The 18,796-nt window shown below is 32.0% G+C and overlaps 1 protein-coding gene across 3 annotated transcripts in view; it reads left to right on the forward strand.

Annotated features, from left to right (window-relative positions):
• Abca5 (ATP binding cassette subfamily A member 5) overlaps positions 1 to 18,796 on the forward strand; it is a 76,851-nt gene that overhangs the window by 10,495 nt on the left and 47,560 nt on the right. For all 3 annotated transcript variants that reach the window (XM_063258754.1, XM_063258756.1, XM_063258755.1), the window contains exons 4-11: positions 344 to 505; positions 1,301 to 1,389; positions 4,078 to 4,307; positions 5,787 to 5,928; positions 6,999 to 7,187; positions 8,885 to 9,032; positions 9,830 to 9,998; positions 11,417 to 11,475. In XM_063258754.1, coding sequence (XP_063114824.1) covers positions 344 to 505; positions 1,301 to 1,389; positions 4,078 to 4,307; positions 5,787 to 5,928; positions 6,999 to 7,187; positions 8,885 to 9,032; positions 9,830 to 9,998; positions 11,417 to 11,475 — 1,188 coding nt within the window. The remainder of the gene's footprint in view (positions 1 to 343; positions 506 to 1,300; positions 1,390 to 4,077; positions 4,308 to 5,786; positions 5,929 to 6,998; positions 7,188 to 8,884; positions 9,033 to 9,829; positions 9,999 to 11,416; positions 11,476 to 18,796) is intronic.

The raw sequence follows: 18,796 nt of genomic DNA on the forward strand, positions 1-18,796 counted from the left end.
ATAATGGGAAGCCCCACCTGGTTGTGAGTGCTGCTCACCCTAAGGGCATGTACCCTAGATAGAATATAAAAGACAAAAAGAGAGCCATGATGTCATAGCTTGTGAGGCCACCTCACCAACCAGATCAGTGGTATCAACCCTGATGATCAGTGGGGTGACATGTCACAGCCAGATCGCCCTCACACCCTAGTCGTATTTTCTTTGAAGAGCTATTTTTTAAGATGTTAGGGAATAAAACAGAACTGCTTATAAAATACTTTATTGATAAAATGTAATCATAAAGTTGTTCTACTATATTACAGTAAACTTTGTGGTATAACTGTATTGTTTGTTATATTTATAGTCATAATTACTGAAGAATATACAAATGAAGAAGAAATGGTGGCATCCAGTTTTTCTAAGTCCAGCAACTTTGTAGGTGTGGTTTTCAAAGACCTCATGTCCTATGAACTGCGTTTTTTTCCTGATAAGATTCCAGTATCTTCTGTTTATTTAAATTCAAGAGGTAAATAGTCACAAATAATTATTGAAGTCAATTAAATGCACATCTTGGCTTCTCCAAATTCATCTGCGAAATTTGAAGTAAGGTCTAATGTATCTGTACTTATATACTTATATTTATATAATAGCCATTTTAATTTTAATACATTTATGTGTATATCACTTGTAGAATAAAGCAGATCTGTAGCTTAAACTATATATGTTAAAATGGTTTTTGTTTCTTCATGTAATTGTTTTCACTTATGCTATGGTACAAATCTTTCAGTTTTACATTTGAAACATGCAAGTCAGCCATTTACTTGTTTAAACTTATGAAGAGATATTATCAACCATAAATGTTACTGAGCGACTCTTAAAGTTACTGTGCTATGCTAAACATTGAATTTGTGACCAAATTCCAAAAACTTTTATGGAAAATTCTTTTCCTTAGTTTTTTGTTGTTGTTGTTTTGTTTTTTCTATGGACTTGTCCTTGTACCTGGGGATTCTTTGAAACTAAGTCACCACAGAAAGATTTACTTTACAATAGAAGTGACTTGTTTTAAACAACTTGTGTTTATAATGAATTTTTCCTTTTACATTTTTGTTCATTTGCTACTTAGTATCTTAAGACATAACTGCTGTATTTCAATATTTCAAATTAGGAATCTTATAGGAATGTATTATTTGTTTTTTGAAGGGCAGTAGCATATTTTCTTTGGCTCTATAGAAACTGATTTTTACTTTCCTAACTTTCCGTGTTATCTTTACAATAAAGCACTTACACATTGTACAGATGTTTCTCATTTTTTTCCTCATAGCTGACTGTTCAAAATCATGTGAGGCTGCTCATTACTGGTCATCAGGGTTCACAGTTTTACAGGCATCCATAGATGCTGCCATTATACAGGTAAATATAAGGAAAACTAGGCCATATTTTAATGTAAGTCCTTGCTCCTTTTTTTTTTTTTTAGCACTACTGAAGATTGAACTCAGAGCCTTTGTGTTAAAATTACATTGCCAGACCCCTTTATATTTTTATTTTAAAGCAGAATCTTACTAAATTGCCCAGGCTGGGCTTGAACTTGATAACATACTGCCTTGGCCTCCCAAGTATTTGGAATTACATCCATGTGCTATCATGCCTAGTCATTATTTAATACGTTTTTATAGTCTACTTTTATTTGATAGTTTTAAGTATAGGATTCAAACATACTGTATGTATTCATCTAACATTTACTGAGCATAAATAATAACTTATGAAAGACTTATACCTTTAGACATTTTCCTTGAATACATATAACTTAAAGAATGTGAATACATTTATTTTTTTCACAATAGATGTTATACTTTGATATATATTTGTTTCATAAATATCTTTAAATTTATGTTCTAATGTTAACCCTTGTAACATTTAAGAACCCTATGAGATTGCTGCTATTATCCTATCATTTTAATTTGAAATTTGAAATACAGGCATATTAAGTAACTTTCCAAAACTCAGTTTATTAGTGGCAAAGTAGCACTTCACACTATGGCTTTTTAACTCCACTAAATATGTGTTTATTTAATATACTTTGCACTATACATTGTGTTTAAATTTTAAAGACGTACTTAGACCTGATTTAGTATTCACAGTTTGCACAAATGTAGCCATGAAATTTCATTTATTTTTTAGAAAAACAAATTATGTGCATGGGTTAGATAGGTGAAATTCTCTTAGAACTTGAACTGTTAGATGTAATCATACCTCATTTTTCCATGTTCCCTATGAATCTATATTTTTTGTTTGCTTTTGCAGTTTAAATTAACTTAACAGTTGAAATTAAAATATTGTAATTTCAAAGTACACTTTGACTATTCTTTATTAAAATACTGAGTCTGCCAAAATATGTCGTTAGGAAAAGAAAAATTTGTATAAATATTTTAATACTAAATTTATTGAGACATGAAATTAGTACAAATTCCCTTGGGCTCTACAATTATAAGAGTGCTCAAAATGTTAACCATTGGCTTCCAGACATTTCTTGGTACAGCAAACTAAAGTGTGTATATATATGTGTGTGTGTGTACTCTGTATGTTCAAAGTGTAGGAGTAGTGATTAACCTGAAATCATAATCTGAACAGGAGACCTATCTCTGTTGTTAATATGTTATGTAGTAAAATGACTACAATCATACTTCACTTGATAGTGTTGTAAGAACCAAATGAAATGGTTTAGATAGAGTGCTTATAATCTCTTGCACGTGGATTAGATGTAGGGTAACCAACATATAACGTAGAGATATGAAATTTATGCAGTTATGATTGTAGCACTTGAGTTCTGGCCAAAGACGTTAGCCATCCACAGCCCAGGCCACACTGGATGAATAGGCAGAGTAGATCTCAGTTTAGGAGTTCACTTTTAAATGTTAGAAATATCCTATGTCATAATTTTATTATTTTGTCTGTATCTACTGTAGGTGTACAGTTTAGTTTTGTTTTTATGAGACTGACTTCATACTCACCATATTCTTGCTTCAGCCTCTTAAGTGCTGAGATTAAAGCATGTACCATCACACTCAGCTAAAGAGTTTTGCCCTAGAATAAATTACAGGACATTATAATGGTGCAAGACCAAATTGGGAGTGTTTACCCTAAGGTCACTTCCTCCTTCCCCTATCACAACTTCCTTTTTCCTTTCCCATTGTCCGCAAAGAAAATTCCAATCAGCTCCTTGCACATCATCAATGCCTGCCCTAAGCACCACCTGCGGTCAAAGGTTACATATACCTCATACCCCCACATCCAGGCAGAAAAAAAGCTAGACCCCTGTCGATTGTGGGCTTCTCTCCACATCTTTGGAATAAAGGCTGCTTTTACTTTTTCTTATATTCTGCTCCTTTATTGGGCCGAAAAACTCTACACAGTTCATATGCAGATTTGATTTGATTTGATTTTAATTTTATTATGTTTTTTGGAGACAGGGTCTTGATATGTAGTTGAGGCTGGCCTTGAACTCAATAGGTAGCCCAGACTGGCCTGGAATGTGTGGTAATTTCTGCCTCAGTTTCCTGAGTGCTGGGATTACAGCCATGCTGCACCACACCTGGTTTTCATGTGCACATTTTAAAACACTAGACATGTTGTTTAAGGTAAATTTTTAAAATAGTCGTAGGAACAATGACACTAGTAATCTCTTTTTTCTTTTCTTTTTTTTTTTTTTTTTTTTTAAATCGGTACCAGGGATTGAACTCACGACTGCGTGCTTGCAAGGCAGGTGCTTATGCTGCTGAGCTAAAATCCCCAGGCCGACAATAGTAATTTCTAAGATACTCAATTTTAAAGATAAATGTTTCTGTTAAGATGTATATAATTGCTTGCTTAATTAAAACTTATATACTCATCAACTTCAAACTTTACACTTTATGTATACTTTCAGAATGAAAAGCAATACTCTGCATTGTACCTGGATTATTAGTCACTCAACTTTAAGTATATAACTTTTAATCATTTTTATTTGTGTTAAATTATTGAATAAATTTGTGGTATAATTGTTCCCTTTTACTAGGGGGTATTCAGAACTAAGCTTATTTAATGTATTTATACTTTTTATAGTTGAAGACAAATGTTTCTCTTTGGAAGGAGCTGCAGTCAACTAAAGCTGTTGTTATGGGAGAAACTGCTGTTATAGAAATAGATTCTTTTCCCCGAGGAGTGATTTTAATATACTTGGTTATAGCATTTTCACCTTTTGGATACTTTTTGGCAATTCATATTGTAGCAGAAAAAGAAAAAAAATTAAAGGAATTTTTAAAGATAATGGGACTTCATGACACTGCTTTTTGGTATGTTACTAAGTTTCTTATTTAGTATAATTAACAGGTGATTAAGTGTCTTACAGAGTTTTATTTTTTAAGGTAGAATTTGAGACAAGTCAGCAAGGTTCCACAGTTGATTGGTATGACTTAATATAAAGGAAGAAGACAAGAAAACTTATCTTGACAATGTATTTAAATTTTTACTTCATATTTTGTTTGAATCTATGAGATAGCCTTCATGTATTTTGCTGTATATTTTTTTATGCAGAGGAGATGAGATTGTGGGAAGGTAAAAATTACCTGTTTGGCCCTCTTCCAATATCATACCTTATCTATTATGCTGAAAATTTGGTTAAAATGAATACAGCTATGTAAAAATATTACGTGAAAATTAGTTATTTGGATGAATTAAGATGATATACAAATTAATTTTAGAGAACAGATAAAAAAATTTTCACTACCAAGCTTTAATGTTTCACCATTTCTATGCAATGATTATTTATAGAGGTATACCTATTTATAAATAATTACAAGTATTTTTTTCTTACTCTATCTATTGTTAGTAATAAAATTTTTCTTCAGCACATTTCAGGGGAAGGTTAATACTGTGTATGTAAGTTGTTATTACATAGTCTGTCTTACCAAATCTTATTACACTTGGGTTAATTTAAAAATTATAGTTTTATAATTATAACTAATTTTACATAATGAAATTAGTATGTATAACATTTTTGTTGTTATCTTTTATGTTATTTTAGAGGTGATTGATTTTAAAGATGCATTGGATTTTTAAAGTGTTTTGTATAGAAAAAAATTGGCAAATTCCAACAAATCAGTTTCTCAGGTACCTTTTGTTTAGAATGGTTTTTTAACTGTTAAATCCACCTTTAAAATGGTGAATTCAGTTCTGTAATATAACTGGGTTTTAGTCCTAGTTTTTATTTTTGATATACATTAACTCATAATTTGCTAAGTGGAAACAATAAAAATGAAATCAAATATTGTATCAAGTCCATTGAGCTCTGATTTGAAGAGAAATTTTGACTAAAAATGCTGACCTATTATTCATCTCATTGATCTCACATTGTATAAATGTAGAAATTATGCCATTGATTGAGAAAGAGCTTTTATTGTTGATAGCAACAAAAGCCCTCAGAGGTTTAGTTATAGTTCATTTCATAGAGAAAATCATTAATGCATTAATTCTAAGAAAACCAAGTTTTGTGGACTAATGAATTTTTGAAGCTGTTAGATTTAAATCAGTCATGAATTGCTATTTTTAAACTTGTGTTTTTGATATCATTTATGTTTGTATCAGTTCACATTTTTGTCTAATAACCAATACTGTATGCTTACGAGTATTAATTTCCAATATGTGAATATTCATGGAAATAAATTGATTTAAGAATAAAACAGGTAAAAAAAATTGAGCTTTTGTTCAGAATGGTTTTTTAATTGTTAAAGCCCATGCATTTGACCATACATATATTTGCCTTTTCATTTTAGGCTTTCCTGGGTTCTTCTGTATGCAAGTTTCATTTTTGTTATGTCCCTTCTTATGGCAGTCATTGCGACAGCTTCTTCATTATTTCCTAAAAGTAGCAGCTTTGTGATATTCTTACTTTTTTTCCTATATGGATTGTCATCTGTAAGTATTTTAAGTTGGGGGGCTGGGGATTTAGCTCAGCAGCATAAGCGCCTGCCTGGCAAGCGTGAGGTTGTGAGTTTGATTCCCGATACCAAAAAAAAAAAAAAAAAAAAAAAAAGTATTTTAACTTGCATTGAGAATAAAGAAGTGTCAATATTTGAAAACTTAACAAAATCTTTTTCTTTAGTTATACTCAGTTTTCCCTGAAAACTATATTGTTACTAAGTTACTAATTAATTACTTAATAATAAATGATGTAGTATCTTCGTACTTCCATGTTTTTAGAAAGCTAAAGACAGTCAAGGTTTAAATTTATCTTGTTTATGTGTTTTACAGTATTTCAAGTGTGGTTGAGTCTGTTTTTATTTTTATATAACCATATTTGTCATTAAAAGTATTTAGTGCTGTACTTTTTTCCCGTCTTTTTTAAAATTCTGACTGTTCAGAGTTAACTTATGCTATAGGATGCTTATGTTTAAAATATTTTTGTAAATACAGATCTTTAGCAGTGTTGACCCTTGTATGGCATATTGGCTGGATGCTAGCTAGCTACAGCGACCAGCCTTTGTTGTAAGTTGAAAGGGACCAACTTTCATTCTGATTCATTTATATACCCATTCGTACCACTTATTAAGTGTTTTGACTCTGACCTCTGTTATTTCAAATGATAAATTACAGAGGGTAACTCATGCTTCCGTATATAATTGCCTAATTTTATATCATGTCAACAAGTTTAAAAGATGGGTTCTGTATTTAAAGCTTGTTGCTATTTGTTTTGTTCACATATTTTATATATCTGAGTGCAGAAACATGTTCTGTGATTTCTAGAGTGTAGATAGGGTCACATTTGCCAATGATGCAGATAAAATGCAGTCTTTAATATTGTCAGTTTGAATTTTTAAAATGTATATGTCTGTTTGGTTAAAAATATCTTACTATGACATTTAGAATTATAATGTATTTTAATAAATTTTATCCAATGAAAATAGCTTATTTTTTTCACAGAATTTCATTTGTTTCATGCCAGTGTATGTTAACAATGCATTAATCTTAATGTTTCTATGTTACAGGTATTTTTTGCTTTAATGCTGACACCTCTTTTTAAAAAATCAAAACATGTGGGAATAGTTGAATTTTTTGTTACAGTGGCTTTTGGATTTGTAGGCCTTTTGATAGTTCTCATGGAAAGTTTTCCCAAATCATTAGTGTGGCTGTTAAGCCCATTTTGTCAGTGTACTTTTTTGATTGGTATTGCACAGGTAGGTAATATGTTAATTTTGTTTTCATTGAGTTTTTTTTTTCTCTCAAATTCTATCCAGCATTTTAGACTATCATTAATATGACTTACGATTTGCTAAAAAAATTACAGTCTTATTATGAAAAAGAAAACAAATGTTTGAGTACTGGAGCACATTTAATGTCTAGTTTTATTTATATTTCTCTAATTTTAAGTTTCTAGAGACTAGCCTGAGTTACATTGTCAGTCAAATGTTTTAAGTTCTTTTTGTTGCTGTATTGCTTTTCAAGCAATCTGTTTTGGTGTGATGACTTAGTCAGAAATGGTTAGTTTCAGCGCCAAGTAAAACTAGATTGTTCTATTTGGCTGCCATTTGTAAATTTAAGAAGAAATGAAAGTGTACATGGAATAGAACAAATTTGTAGTAATGAAATAGACTTGGTAGATTTTATTGGTTCAGACTTTATGGAATTGTCCTTTACCTGCATAGTATTTAGATTCATAAATTTGTTTTTATTTCCCTTACAGGTATAGTCAGGTTTTAAGTAAAAGAACTGGTATGAAAAACTGCTTTATATGCTAGAATATAAAATTGGTTAAGGTACAAAGAAAAAAGTAATTTCTTAATACTGTATAAGAAAATATTAATGTTGATTGACTAGAATATTCTGGTTTTTGAGACTAAATTAAGATAGATACTATAGGGGGCTGGGGATTTAGCTCAGTGGCATAAGCGCCTGCCTTGCAAGCAGGCAGTTGTGAGTTTGATCCCTGGTACCGATAAAAAGGCAAAAGGCAAATAAATAAATAAATAAATAAGATAGATACTATAAATACCAAGTTAAATTTTAATTACTTCAAGCCAGGAATAGTGGCACATGTCTGTAATCTCAGCATTTGGGAGGCTGAGTTAGAAAGAGTAGATGTTCAAGGCCAGTTTAGCTACATAACATGTTCAAGACTATCCTGGGCTATAAAGTATAGCAAGTCTGTGTCTTAAAGCAAACAACAACAAAAAATAAAAATTTCAGTTGGTTGGAACCTTGGAACTGTTACTACTCATTCTTGAGAGTCCACTGAATACCTCTTTTCTTAAGGTAGAATCACACCTATATTTCTGTTTTGAGTGGCAGAACCTTTCAATATCATTTAATTCATCTCTAATTTCATGGATAATAGGACTGACATTCAGAGTATAAAGTTTATTAATATAATGGCAAGGAAAGACCTGAGTGAGCCTCAATGTCTGGCAGTCATCTTTCATTTGTCTATTTTATTTGTCACATATGTCTGTGAAGAATACTTTAATAATTGCATTAGTTTACTAACGTTCCTTTTCAGTGTTGGAGAGATACTGAGCACAATTTTATCCTCTGATGTGTGGCTTATTTACCTTCTGTTTGGGCAGTAATCCTTTTATTTGCCTTAGTTACTATTGATATCACACTTGTACATCATTTGATTGGCATTGCATTAGGACTAAATACCCCAAGAGTTTATGTAGCAGAGTTTAAAATTAGAGCCTTAAAACATGACTGAGATGAATTTTTGTAATAAATTTCTATTTAGTGACATCTTGTTTTTCTGATAAATTTGTATCATTTATATAGTCTGTTAAAAGGCCCATTTTGGTTGCATGAAATATGATGAATAACAATAGTGTTGGCTTCTGCTTGTTTATCATTATTATGTAATAAAGCTGGTATTCCTATTTTTCAGGTTATGCATTTAGAAGATTTCAGTGAAGGTGCTTTATTTTCTAATTTGACTGAAGGCCCATATCCTCTAATTATAACTGTTATCATGCTGGCACTTAATAGTATATTCTATGTCCTTCTGGCTATCTATCTTGATCAGGTCATTCCAGGTATGCTGTTGGTTTTTGGATTTTACTTTAAAGATTTTTAGTTATTTTTACACACATAGAGTCAGAATATAGGATTAAAATTTTCAGTCTATAGAGTATCCTAAGTTATGATTGTTAAAACTTTGAATTTGATTTTGGATAAACATTTTAAACCTTGGATTTTGGACAGATGAAACTAGCAAAATTGTGTAGGGAGAGTAGTTCATTTTGAACCACACATCCCTAGCTGCATTTAACTTCTTCTCTATTCAAATATTCAAAAGTCTGTATTGTTTTATCCTCTTAGGTAAAATAAGATTACTGTGAAATAGTCTTGTGGTTCCTACCACTCCTTTTTATCTTCTATCACGCATGTAAACTGACTCTCAATAGTAATATTAAACATCTACCAGTTCCTTCCTTTTCCCCAGGAGTTCCTCGTACTTTTGTTTGTATTCTAGACCTGTATTTAGCTCCATGTAGCTTTTAAAATTAAATAAATTATAGAGCTGGGAGTCGTAGCACACTCCTGTAATCCCAGCAAGGAGGCTGAGGCAGGAGGATTGTTCCAAGTTCGAGACCAGCCTGGGCTTCAAAGTGAGCCCAAGGCTAGCCTGAACCACATAATCAAAAAAATTTCCTGTCTTTTTGTTTTGTTTTGTGTTGTTTTTGGTACCGGGGATTGAACTCATGACCTTGTACTTGCTTGGCAGGTAGCTTATGCCACTGAGCTAAATCCACAGCCCCTCATTTCCTGTCTTTATGAATAAAAAACTTTTTTCAAAAATTGTATAACTCAGTTTTTTTTTATTTTTCAGGGGAATTTGGCTTACGGAGATCATCTTTATATTTTCTAAAACCATCGTATTGGTCAAAAAGCAAAAGAAATTATAAGGAGTTATCAGAAGGCAATGTTAATGGAAATACTAGTTTTAGTGAAATTGTTGAGCCTATTTCTTTAGAATTTATAGGCAAAGAAGCCATAAGGTATGATTGACTCTTTGGAGGTTTAGGTATAGAAACTGTGATGGAAACCACAACATTTAAATTCTGTGTTTTTCATATGTTTGTAAATATGTTGTCTTAGATTTGGTAGATAATTATGATTTTTAAAATACTTTGGTAATTGCTTCTCAGCCTTTGGCTAAGATCAAATGTAAAATGCAGTGGTAGTGTAGACTACTTTTCCTTAAAATTCTCATTTTCTTAGCAACCATGCAGAATAAGGTTGCTGCTAAATTTAAAATATTATACATCAGTGGAAAACTGCAAAAGTAAAAGAAAAAATCCAGCGGTTATATAATTAGACTGTTTTTATCGTTTTTCTAACTGTGTAGACTAAAGCAGAATGTTCTGCAATTTGATTCATGCTACGTTGTCATATATAACATTAAATTGTTTTAGTTTTCTAGATTTTTACTGTTCTGTGACAAAAAATGCATTAATTTTTAAAAACTAAAAAAACCATTGTTTTTTCTTGCTGCATTAGTTGATTCCAAATTTAATAAAAAGCATGAGGAGAAAATTGAAATAAAAATTTTTTTTAAATTTAAGAAAAATGTCTAAAAAAGAAGTGAAAGTCAAATAGTATGTAAGCAGAGCAGCAGTGGTGAGCGTTGTAAGAGATGAAATTTAAACTGATTAACAGAATCATTAATCCTAGGTACAAAAATCTCAGATGGAATAACAATCACTTTGTATTTATAGACAGTTTGATAGGCCAATATGAAATGGTATTTAATTTATATCCTTCTAATATTACAGATATTTAATTGTCTAGAGATAAAAAGAAATCCTTGAATTACTTGAATCAAATACCTCTCAAGTTTGGAAGTTGACTTGGCATTAAAAATGAATGAATGATACTTAAAATGTAGAGGACGGGAATATTATATGCTTGTAGCTTTTTGAAATAGTTTAGGGCTAGGAATGAATTCAGGGGTAGTGTGTTTGTCTAGCACATGTGAGACCCCTGGTTTTGATCCCCATTGCTGCCTCAAGAAAGCACTACACAAAATAATTTTGTATAATTTTATATTTATTATCAAATTTCTTTGACTCATTGTTTTAATAAGATACTTTATAATTCTGGTTAAATATGATGTTATTTTATCCTTCACTTTTGGTACAAGAATGCCAACTTTCTTTTTTAATATGTGACCGCAAAATCTCTCCCTAGCCTCCCAGAAAACAAAAATACAACATTTAAATAACTTATCTCAGTGGGGGAATATAATCCTTCCTTTAAAGCTTAGGAAGTACCTAGGATACCAGAGATACACAGTCAGTTCAAATTTTATAACATATGTTTTAATATAAAACAACTTTGATAGAAACAACGTATACATTAATGTATACTTAAACAGTTCTTTAAATGCTTTTAATAGAAAATTGTGCTTTTTCAGAATAAGTGGTATTCAGAAGATATACAAAAAGAAGAATGAAAATGTAGAGGCTTTAAGAAGTAAGTAGCTTTGCTAGAATTTGATTCATATTATGAAAGTATAAAAGGCAAAACAATTTGCATAGTTTGTGGAATATTTAAATTCACCTATAATTATCTGACTTGTTTATAGCGATATTTTATGTAATACAATAAACCTAACAACATTTTATTGATCATAAAACCAAGATAGTATCTGTTAAAAAAAGTACCCAACTATTTTTAAACTTTGGTCATGTTTCATTTTATTTTTATGCATTTGGGTACATACTAGTTTTGTTGTTGTTTTTTAATATTTTTGACCTAATGTAGGGTTTCCAAATCTCGGCATTCTACAAATACTTGGGACCTGATAATTCTTGTGAGGAACTATATTGAAAATTGTAGTATGTTTATCAGTCCATTAGTCAGGGGTCCTCCAGAATCAATAAACACACACACATGTGCCCACATGCACACACAGAGGTACTATTAATCCATTTGACTTTATTCAGGTCAGGGATAGTAGTATGCTACTATGGTTCTAATTTGCATTTACCTAGTAACAAACACTGTTGATCACCTTTTCATGTGATTATTGACATACAGATTTTTTTTATTACCTGAAATACCTATTCAAGTTTTTTATATACTTTATCTAAAACTTCTGTGAGATAAAGCTATTCAGCCTTTCTAACCCAGTCTGAAGCTTGCCTTTTTATTAGATATCTACTAAGTATCAACTAAGTAGATACTTAGTTGACACAAATTCTTAACTGTATGTAATATCTAGTTTATGGGTCTATTCTTTTATGATTAGAGTACCTTTTTCGGTGGGGGAGTTACTGGGGATCAAATGACTTTGCGCTTGCCAGGGAGGCACTACAGTACTTTTTTTGAGTCTTGTTTTATTTAACATTGGAGGTTATATATAGCCTGTAATGTAGGTTTCTCAACTAGAAGTTATTGCTAAGGCAGAGATACAAAAAAAGGTAATAAAAGACATGCAGACTGGGAGTAAAACAGTGAAAGTATTTTTTTGAGGTTCACTTGATTTGTCTATTTAGAAACAGTACACATAACTTTTATGGGTAATTGGTTTTTCAACAGAGGTGCAATGAATTTAATAATGAAATTTAAAAAACAAACCATAGGAGGAATTTCTTTAATTTGTTTTTTATTTTTAAGAGAATAAAACCAAACCAAACAAAACAAAGCAGAAGCCAATTAAAACAAACAGTCAAAGTAATACAGGACATCAAAACAAGATCATAGGAAATCAGCAAGGGCTACCGTAATGCTTCTTGTTATTTCAGAATAGCTATCCATACCACCATAGTAAAATCAAAGAAAACAGAACAGAATAAAGCTAATGAAAATAAAACAGTGAAAACAGTACAGGACTTCAAAACAAGATAATAAGGAATTAACTGTGGCTACTGCCTTCCCTTTTAAGACATCTCCTCCCCTTTCATTTTCACTTTTAACAATTTCTGTTGTGCATTTTGAATCCCCCTAATTCCTTTAATTTTTATACCAGAGAGACAAGATGATGTTCACCTAAACCATTTCAATGAAGAGCATGATCACAAGTTGCATCCATTTACCTTCAAGAGTCTCCTGATTATCTTTCTTTATGGCTGAACAGCTTTCCATTGTATAAAGATACTGTGTCTTTCTTATCCATTCTTCAATTGATAGGCAAACTATCCCTGCTTTTTTGTGGTTCTGTGGCACATGGAGTATTGTTTTCTGTCCTTTAAGTCTGTAAATTTCCTTTCGAGTTAACGTTATTTCTTATATGCCACATGTTGATGAATATTATTTTTTGATTCACTCTGCCTGTATTTCTTTTTGTTGGTGAATTGAGGCCATCTGCATTAATGATTATGGTCAACATGCACTGTTTTCATCTTTGCCGTGCTTTTTTCCTGCTATTGGATCCCTACTTTTCCCTTCTGTTCAATTGTCTGCCCCGCTTGGTGATCCTTCTCTTCTGTTCCTGGAGCCATGGTCATTGTTACATCTCTAGGATATCCTTCAGTACTCTTTATAGGGTTGGTTTGGTGATCATGAATTCCTTCAGTTGTTCTTTGTCATGAAAGTATCCCATTTCTCCGTTAATTTTGAAACATAGCTTTATAGGGTACATCAATCTGGGTTGGAAGTTGTTTTCTTTCAGATCTTGAAGTACTTCACTCCAAGCTCTTCTTGAGTTGATGATTTGTGTTGAGAAGTCTGTCTTGTTTTGATGGGTTTTCCTTTATAGGTGATCTGTTTTTGTTTTTCCTTTTCTTTTCTCTGAGAGCCTTTAATACTCTGTTTTTTGTTGAATGTCTGTAGATTTATTTTGGTTATGGCTAGTTGGAATTCTGTATGCTTCTGTAGATTTATTTTGGTTATGGCTAGTTGGAATTCTGTATGCTTCACTTTTCTGTACATCAGGTTCTTTTCCCATACTTGGAAAGTTGTCTGCTATTGCTTCTGTACACAATCTTTTTATGTAATTTGTGTTGACTCTTGCTTTTTTTGCTGACACCTGTCACTCTTATTTCTCTCTGTGTTGTCTCACAGCTGTTGAATTGTTATTTCCTGGTTCTTTTTTAAGAGTTCTTTTCTCTTGTGATCACTAGTTGCCTTCCTGTCTTCAAGGTCTGAGAGTCTATCTTTAGTTTCTTTCAATTGGTTTTGCAGCTTCCAATGTAGTTTTTAAATTTCTGTCTCTGTTTGAGTCTGTTTCATGCATTCCAATTCTCTGTATTGTTCATTTAAGGTTTCTGTCATTCTCATATGCTCTTCTTTTTTTTTAAAAACTGTCTTTTTTAGATACACTCAGCAATTCTTTCGTTTTGTCATTTCTTCTTTTACCTGAGATATTGTTTCTGATCTGATTTCTTTTATAGCTTCATGAAGTAGTTTCTTTACTTCAAGTTCCATCATCCCAGAAATTTCAGGTATGTGACTTCCACCTTCTTCCATGGCTATGTCTTTTGGATTTGTTCTGTTTGGGCCGGGGGCCAGAATCCCCTTTTACTCCTTCGTCTTGATATTTCCTGGTTTCCGGAAGAGCGGGTGGTGGGATCTTAGATGGTTCCCACGTTGGCTACCCATCTACAGAATAGGGACCAAGTCAGGCACTCAGGTTTCTCCTAACTCAGTTTTCTGGGGAGGCAGTGGGATGTGAGATGGGCTTCTCTAGAAATTAGTGGCTTTTTCAAGGCTAGCCAGCTGGTTCTCCTGGCTTGTGCTGCCTACAGATCCTTGAAGGCAAAGGTGGTCAGCAGGCTTGTAGAGACAGAGCTGGCTGCTTCTCCCCACCTATGCTGATTACCTGCCCATAGGAAGAATCTTATGGGTTAGACATTGGTTTAGATGAAAGTTTCTTAGCTGTGATGCAAAAAGCACAAATTGTAAGGCCCTAACTTATCATTGAGTTCTATTCCAGGAGAATTGTTCATAAGTGGAATTTATTAAGTTCAGTGTATAAGTGACTGTTATACAGTACATCTGTGAAAATATGCAACACGAATGTTTGTAAGTTGAGGACTTACCATGTAAAATAATCAGTTCATAAATGGTAGTATAAAAATTAGTCATCTGTTCTTTGTAAGACACTATTAAAAGAATAAAAAAAACCACTGACCTGGGGGAAATATTTGTAAATCATGTATCTAATAAAAGTGTATGCAAATAAAAGTGTATATAGTAACTAATAAAAATGTATCCAGAATATGCAAAAAAAAAAACTCAGTTGAAGAGGGAAGAAAAAGGATAGCAAATAAACATGTGAAGTGCCATCCAGCGATGTTCATTAGGAAAATGCAAATTAAAATCACAGCTATATATCAGTGTATAACTATTAAAATCATTAAAATTAAAGAGTTGTCATATGTATTGATGAGGATGTAGAATAATTGGAACTCAAACATTGTTAGAGGAAACAATTGTATAGCTGCTTTAAAAAATAGTTGGCACTTTGTCAAAAAGTTAAGTATAAATCTGATATGTAATCCAGTCATTCCACTTCTGTTGGGTAGCTTAAAAAAAATGAAAGTATACCCTTAAAAATAAACATGCATGTTCACTAAAAATTTATTTGTAGTAACTCCAAACTACATATAACCTAAATGTATCAGCAGAAAAATGGGTAAGCCAAATGAAGCACATTCATACAATGAAATAGTTATTCAGCAATAAAAATGAATGGACTGTTAATACATGCTTGAGCTTGAATGTCAAAATTTATATCAGATATAAAAAGATATATAATTCAATTTGTATAAAATTATAAAAAATGATAGTGAAAGAAAGCACATCAGTGGGTTGCTGCAGATGAATGGAAGAGGGTGGAAATAACTGGGGAAAGAAACTTTAAAGGCAGCATCCTTAATGTCTTGGTGGGGGATACGGGTAGGTTCTTGACAGTGATGATAATTTTATAGTTGTATGTACATGTAAAAAATTACCAAATTGTTAACATGTATAGTTTTGTTTATCAACCAACCTATACAATGCTGTTTCAAAATTGATTACATATTTATATTTTAGCATCTGGACTGTGATCTCTGCCACTGATGTATTCAACTGTCATTGTTTCTGTACTGTTTTAACTAATACGGTTTTATAGTTAGTCTTGAGAATTTCCATTGTTGCATTTTGGGATCTTACATTCCCCTGTAAATATTAGAATTAGCAACTCAATATGAGGATGCATGCAGGTAATCCTAGCACTGTGGAAGTCTGAGGCAGGAAGATCACAAATTGAGAACTACCTTGGTTAATTCATGGACTTAATGAGACTCTCTCTCTCTCTCAAAAAAAAGGGGGGGGGGAATATAACTCAGTGTGAAGACCCTATGTTTAATCCACAGTGCTGGCCAAAAGAAAAAACAAATTTTTTTTTAATCAGCTTGTCAGTTTCCACCAATGTGCCTATTTTGGTGAGTTATTTTCAACAAACTTCACTATTTTACTAAAATTTCCAAGATGGTTGTTTCAGGTTATTTTTATTTTGAAACAGGGTCTTGCTATGTTGCTTATACTAGCCTTCAACTTGTGATCCTCCTGCCTGAGCTTTTCAGGTGGCTTGGATTGTAAGCATGCACCAACAAACCTGGTTTAAAATCTTTTTAATGACTGTCGATTCTATAGTCATATACCCCTTTCATTATATATTCAGTAATTTATAATTCTTTTTTTGTATGTCTTATAGGTGTGTTTATCAATCTTTACTAGGAATTATTTTTTGAGTTTGTTGATTTTCTCTATCTTAATTTGCTTTGGATTTCATTGATTTGTATTACTATCTTTGCTATTTCTCTATTACTATTTTTTTGGGTTTAATTTTTGTTGCTTTTTCTAGATAATGAACCAGTTTATCTATCTGTCTATCTGTCTGTCTGTTTATCCATATATTATAAGCCACTTAGAAGCCTAGGCAGTATTAAGGAAGCCATTTTTTTATTACTCTGTCCTGATGAGTCTCTGATTTGACTGTGAGGTCCTTCAGGCACCATGTGGGTTGCTGGGATTAAATAATGATTTGTGTAGTCTTAGGCTGCTCTAATAGGCAGATTAGACTAAATAGAATATAGAAATATATATGGGAATATATTTCTGTTTCATGTGGTCTCTCATGCTCCAACCACCTGGCTATACCACAGCACTTCAGTATTTTGTATTATGCTGTTGCTCACTCTTCATCTATTAGCTACCTGTTTTTACTCATTATCTGAGACAGCATACATCTCTAATTTATAATTACTGCTTTACTGTTACCCAGATAAAGAAGGCAAAGACCTTATTTTTATTTTTGTTCTAACTTATTTGACATTGTTTTCATGTATTTTAAACCAAAAATAATACTGTTTTTAAAGTTCATGTATATTTACTTACATATTTACCACATCATTTAATATTTTAATATTATTTTTCCACCAGATCTCCCATCTAGGGTAATTATCCTTCTACATGAAGACTTTCCTACCAGTGATACTTTCAGTTTTTGTTTCAAAATATCTTTTATTTGCTTCAATTTTGAAAGATATTTGTCTGAATGTATGCTTTTAAGTTTGGCATTTATTTAGTTTTAGCATCTTAAAATCTAATTTTTTTCTTGTTTTTAGTTTTTGGTTGCAAAGAAAACTATTAACAGTTTTACAATTCTGCAGTATTGCTGTGTCATTTTCTTTGGCAGTTTTTAAAGATGATTTTCTTTAATTAATTTCTCTGAAATTTTACAATAACATACATCCTGGATATTTTTATTTGCATTAGCATTTGTACTACTTTGGTTATATAGTACTCTTGAATTTATTTCTTGATATGTTCCTTTTACTTTACTAAATTCTTAGGTATTTTTTCTAATCTTATTTCTATCCTATTCTCTTTTTTCTTATTTTATGATTATTACATGTAACAACTTTTAATCTCATTTGTCTTGCATTTGCCAGTCTGAATTGCTTATTCTTTTTCTTTGTGTTTTAGTCTGGGTATGTATTCAGATTTTTTTTTTTTTAATCGGTACTGGGGATCGAACTCACGACCGCCTGCTTGCAAAGCAGGTGCTCATGCTGCTGAGCTAAATCCCCAGCCCCCAGATTCCTTTTTTATGACTAACTTTTCTTCTATTTAGTCTAATCTGCCTATAAACTGTCTTTTGAAGTATCACTTTTCACTTTTTACAGCTTTTGTCTTTCCACTTTGTGTGTGTCTGTGTCTGTGTGTATGTGGTTTCTAGTCATTTGCCAACTCTGTCTTATAAAAATGATAACATAGTTATTTAAAACATCTTTGTTGTATGATACCAATTTTTGCCTTTCCAATAATCTATTTCAGTTATTTTTCTTACCTTCTATTTGGTTATTTTTGACTCAATACTATTCCTAAGATACAATCATAGATACCTGGATAAGTCGATATGATAACTGTAAGTATAGTAATAATGTATGATGTGATGATATTACTCTAGAGAGGATTTGTCTTTTCTTCTGGCTTATAGCTGTGGGGATACCAGAAATCCTAGATCACCTTCATCTACTCAGGGCTGAAATTATTTGAAGCTGGATTTTAGTTTCTGTCATGCACAGAGTAAGTCATATTTACTCTTACTTCTAAAGTTTAGTCCTTGAATATTCCATTCAAAGGCCTGAGAGCTTTACTCTCAATTCTGTGTGTCTTCACAACTCGGGTCAACCTATTACGTACTCTTTTATCCCTTTCACTTTTAGAATTGGCAGACATGTTAACCTTACTCCTTCCTTGTATCTTGATTGTCTTTGAAATTGGCCACATTTTTCTTTCTCTTGGAAGGATTGGTTTAACATGTTCCAGCTGACTTGTACATGACTGTACTGTCAGTTGG

Source organism: Cavia porcellus, unplaced genomic scaffold, assembly GCF_034190915.1.
Source record: "Cavia porcellus strain 051 isolate PalLab524CR breed Dunkin Hartley unplaced genomic scaffold, mCavPor4.1 scaffold_12, whole genome shotgun sequence".
Taxonomy (NCBI): Eukaryota; Metazoa; Chordata; class Mammalia; order Rodentia; family Caviidae; genus Cavia; species Cavia porcellus.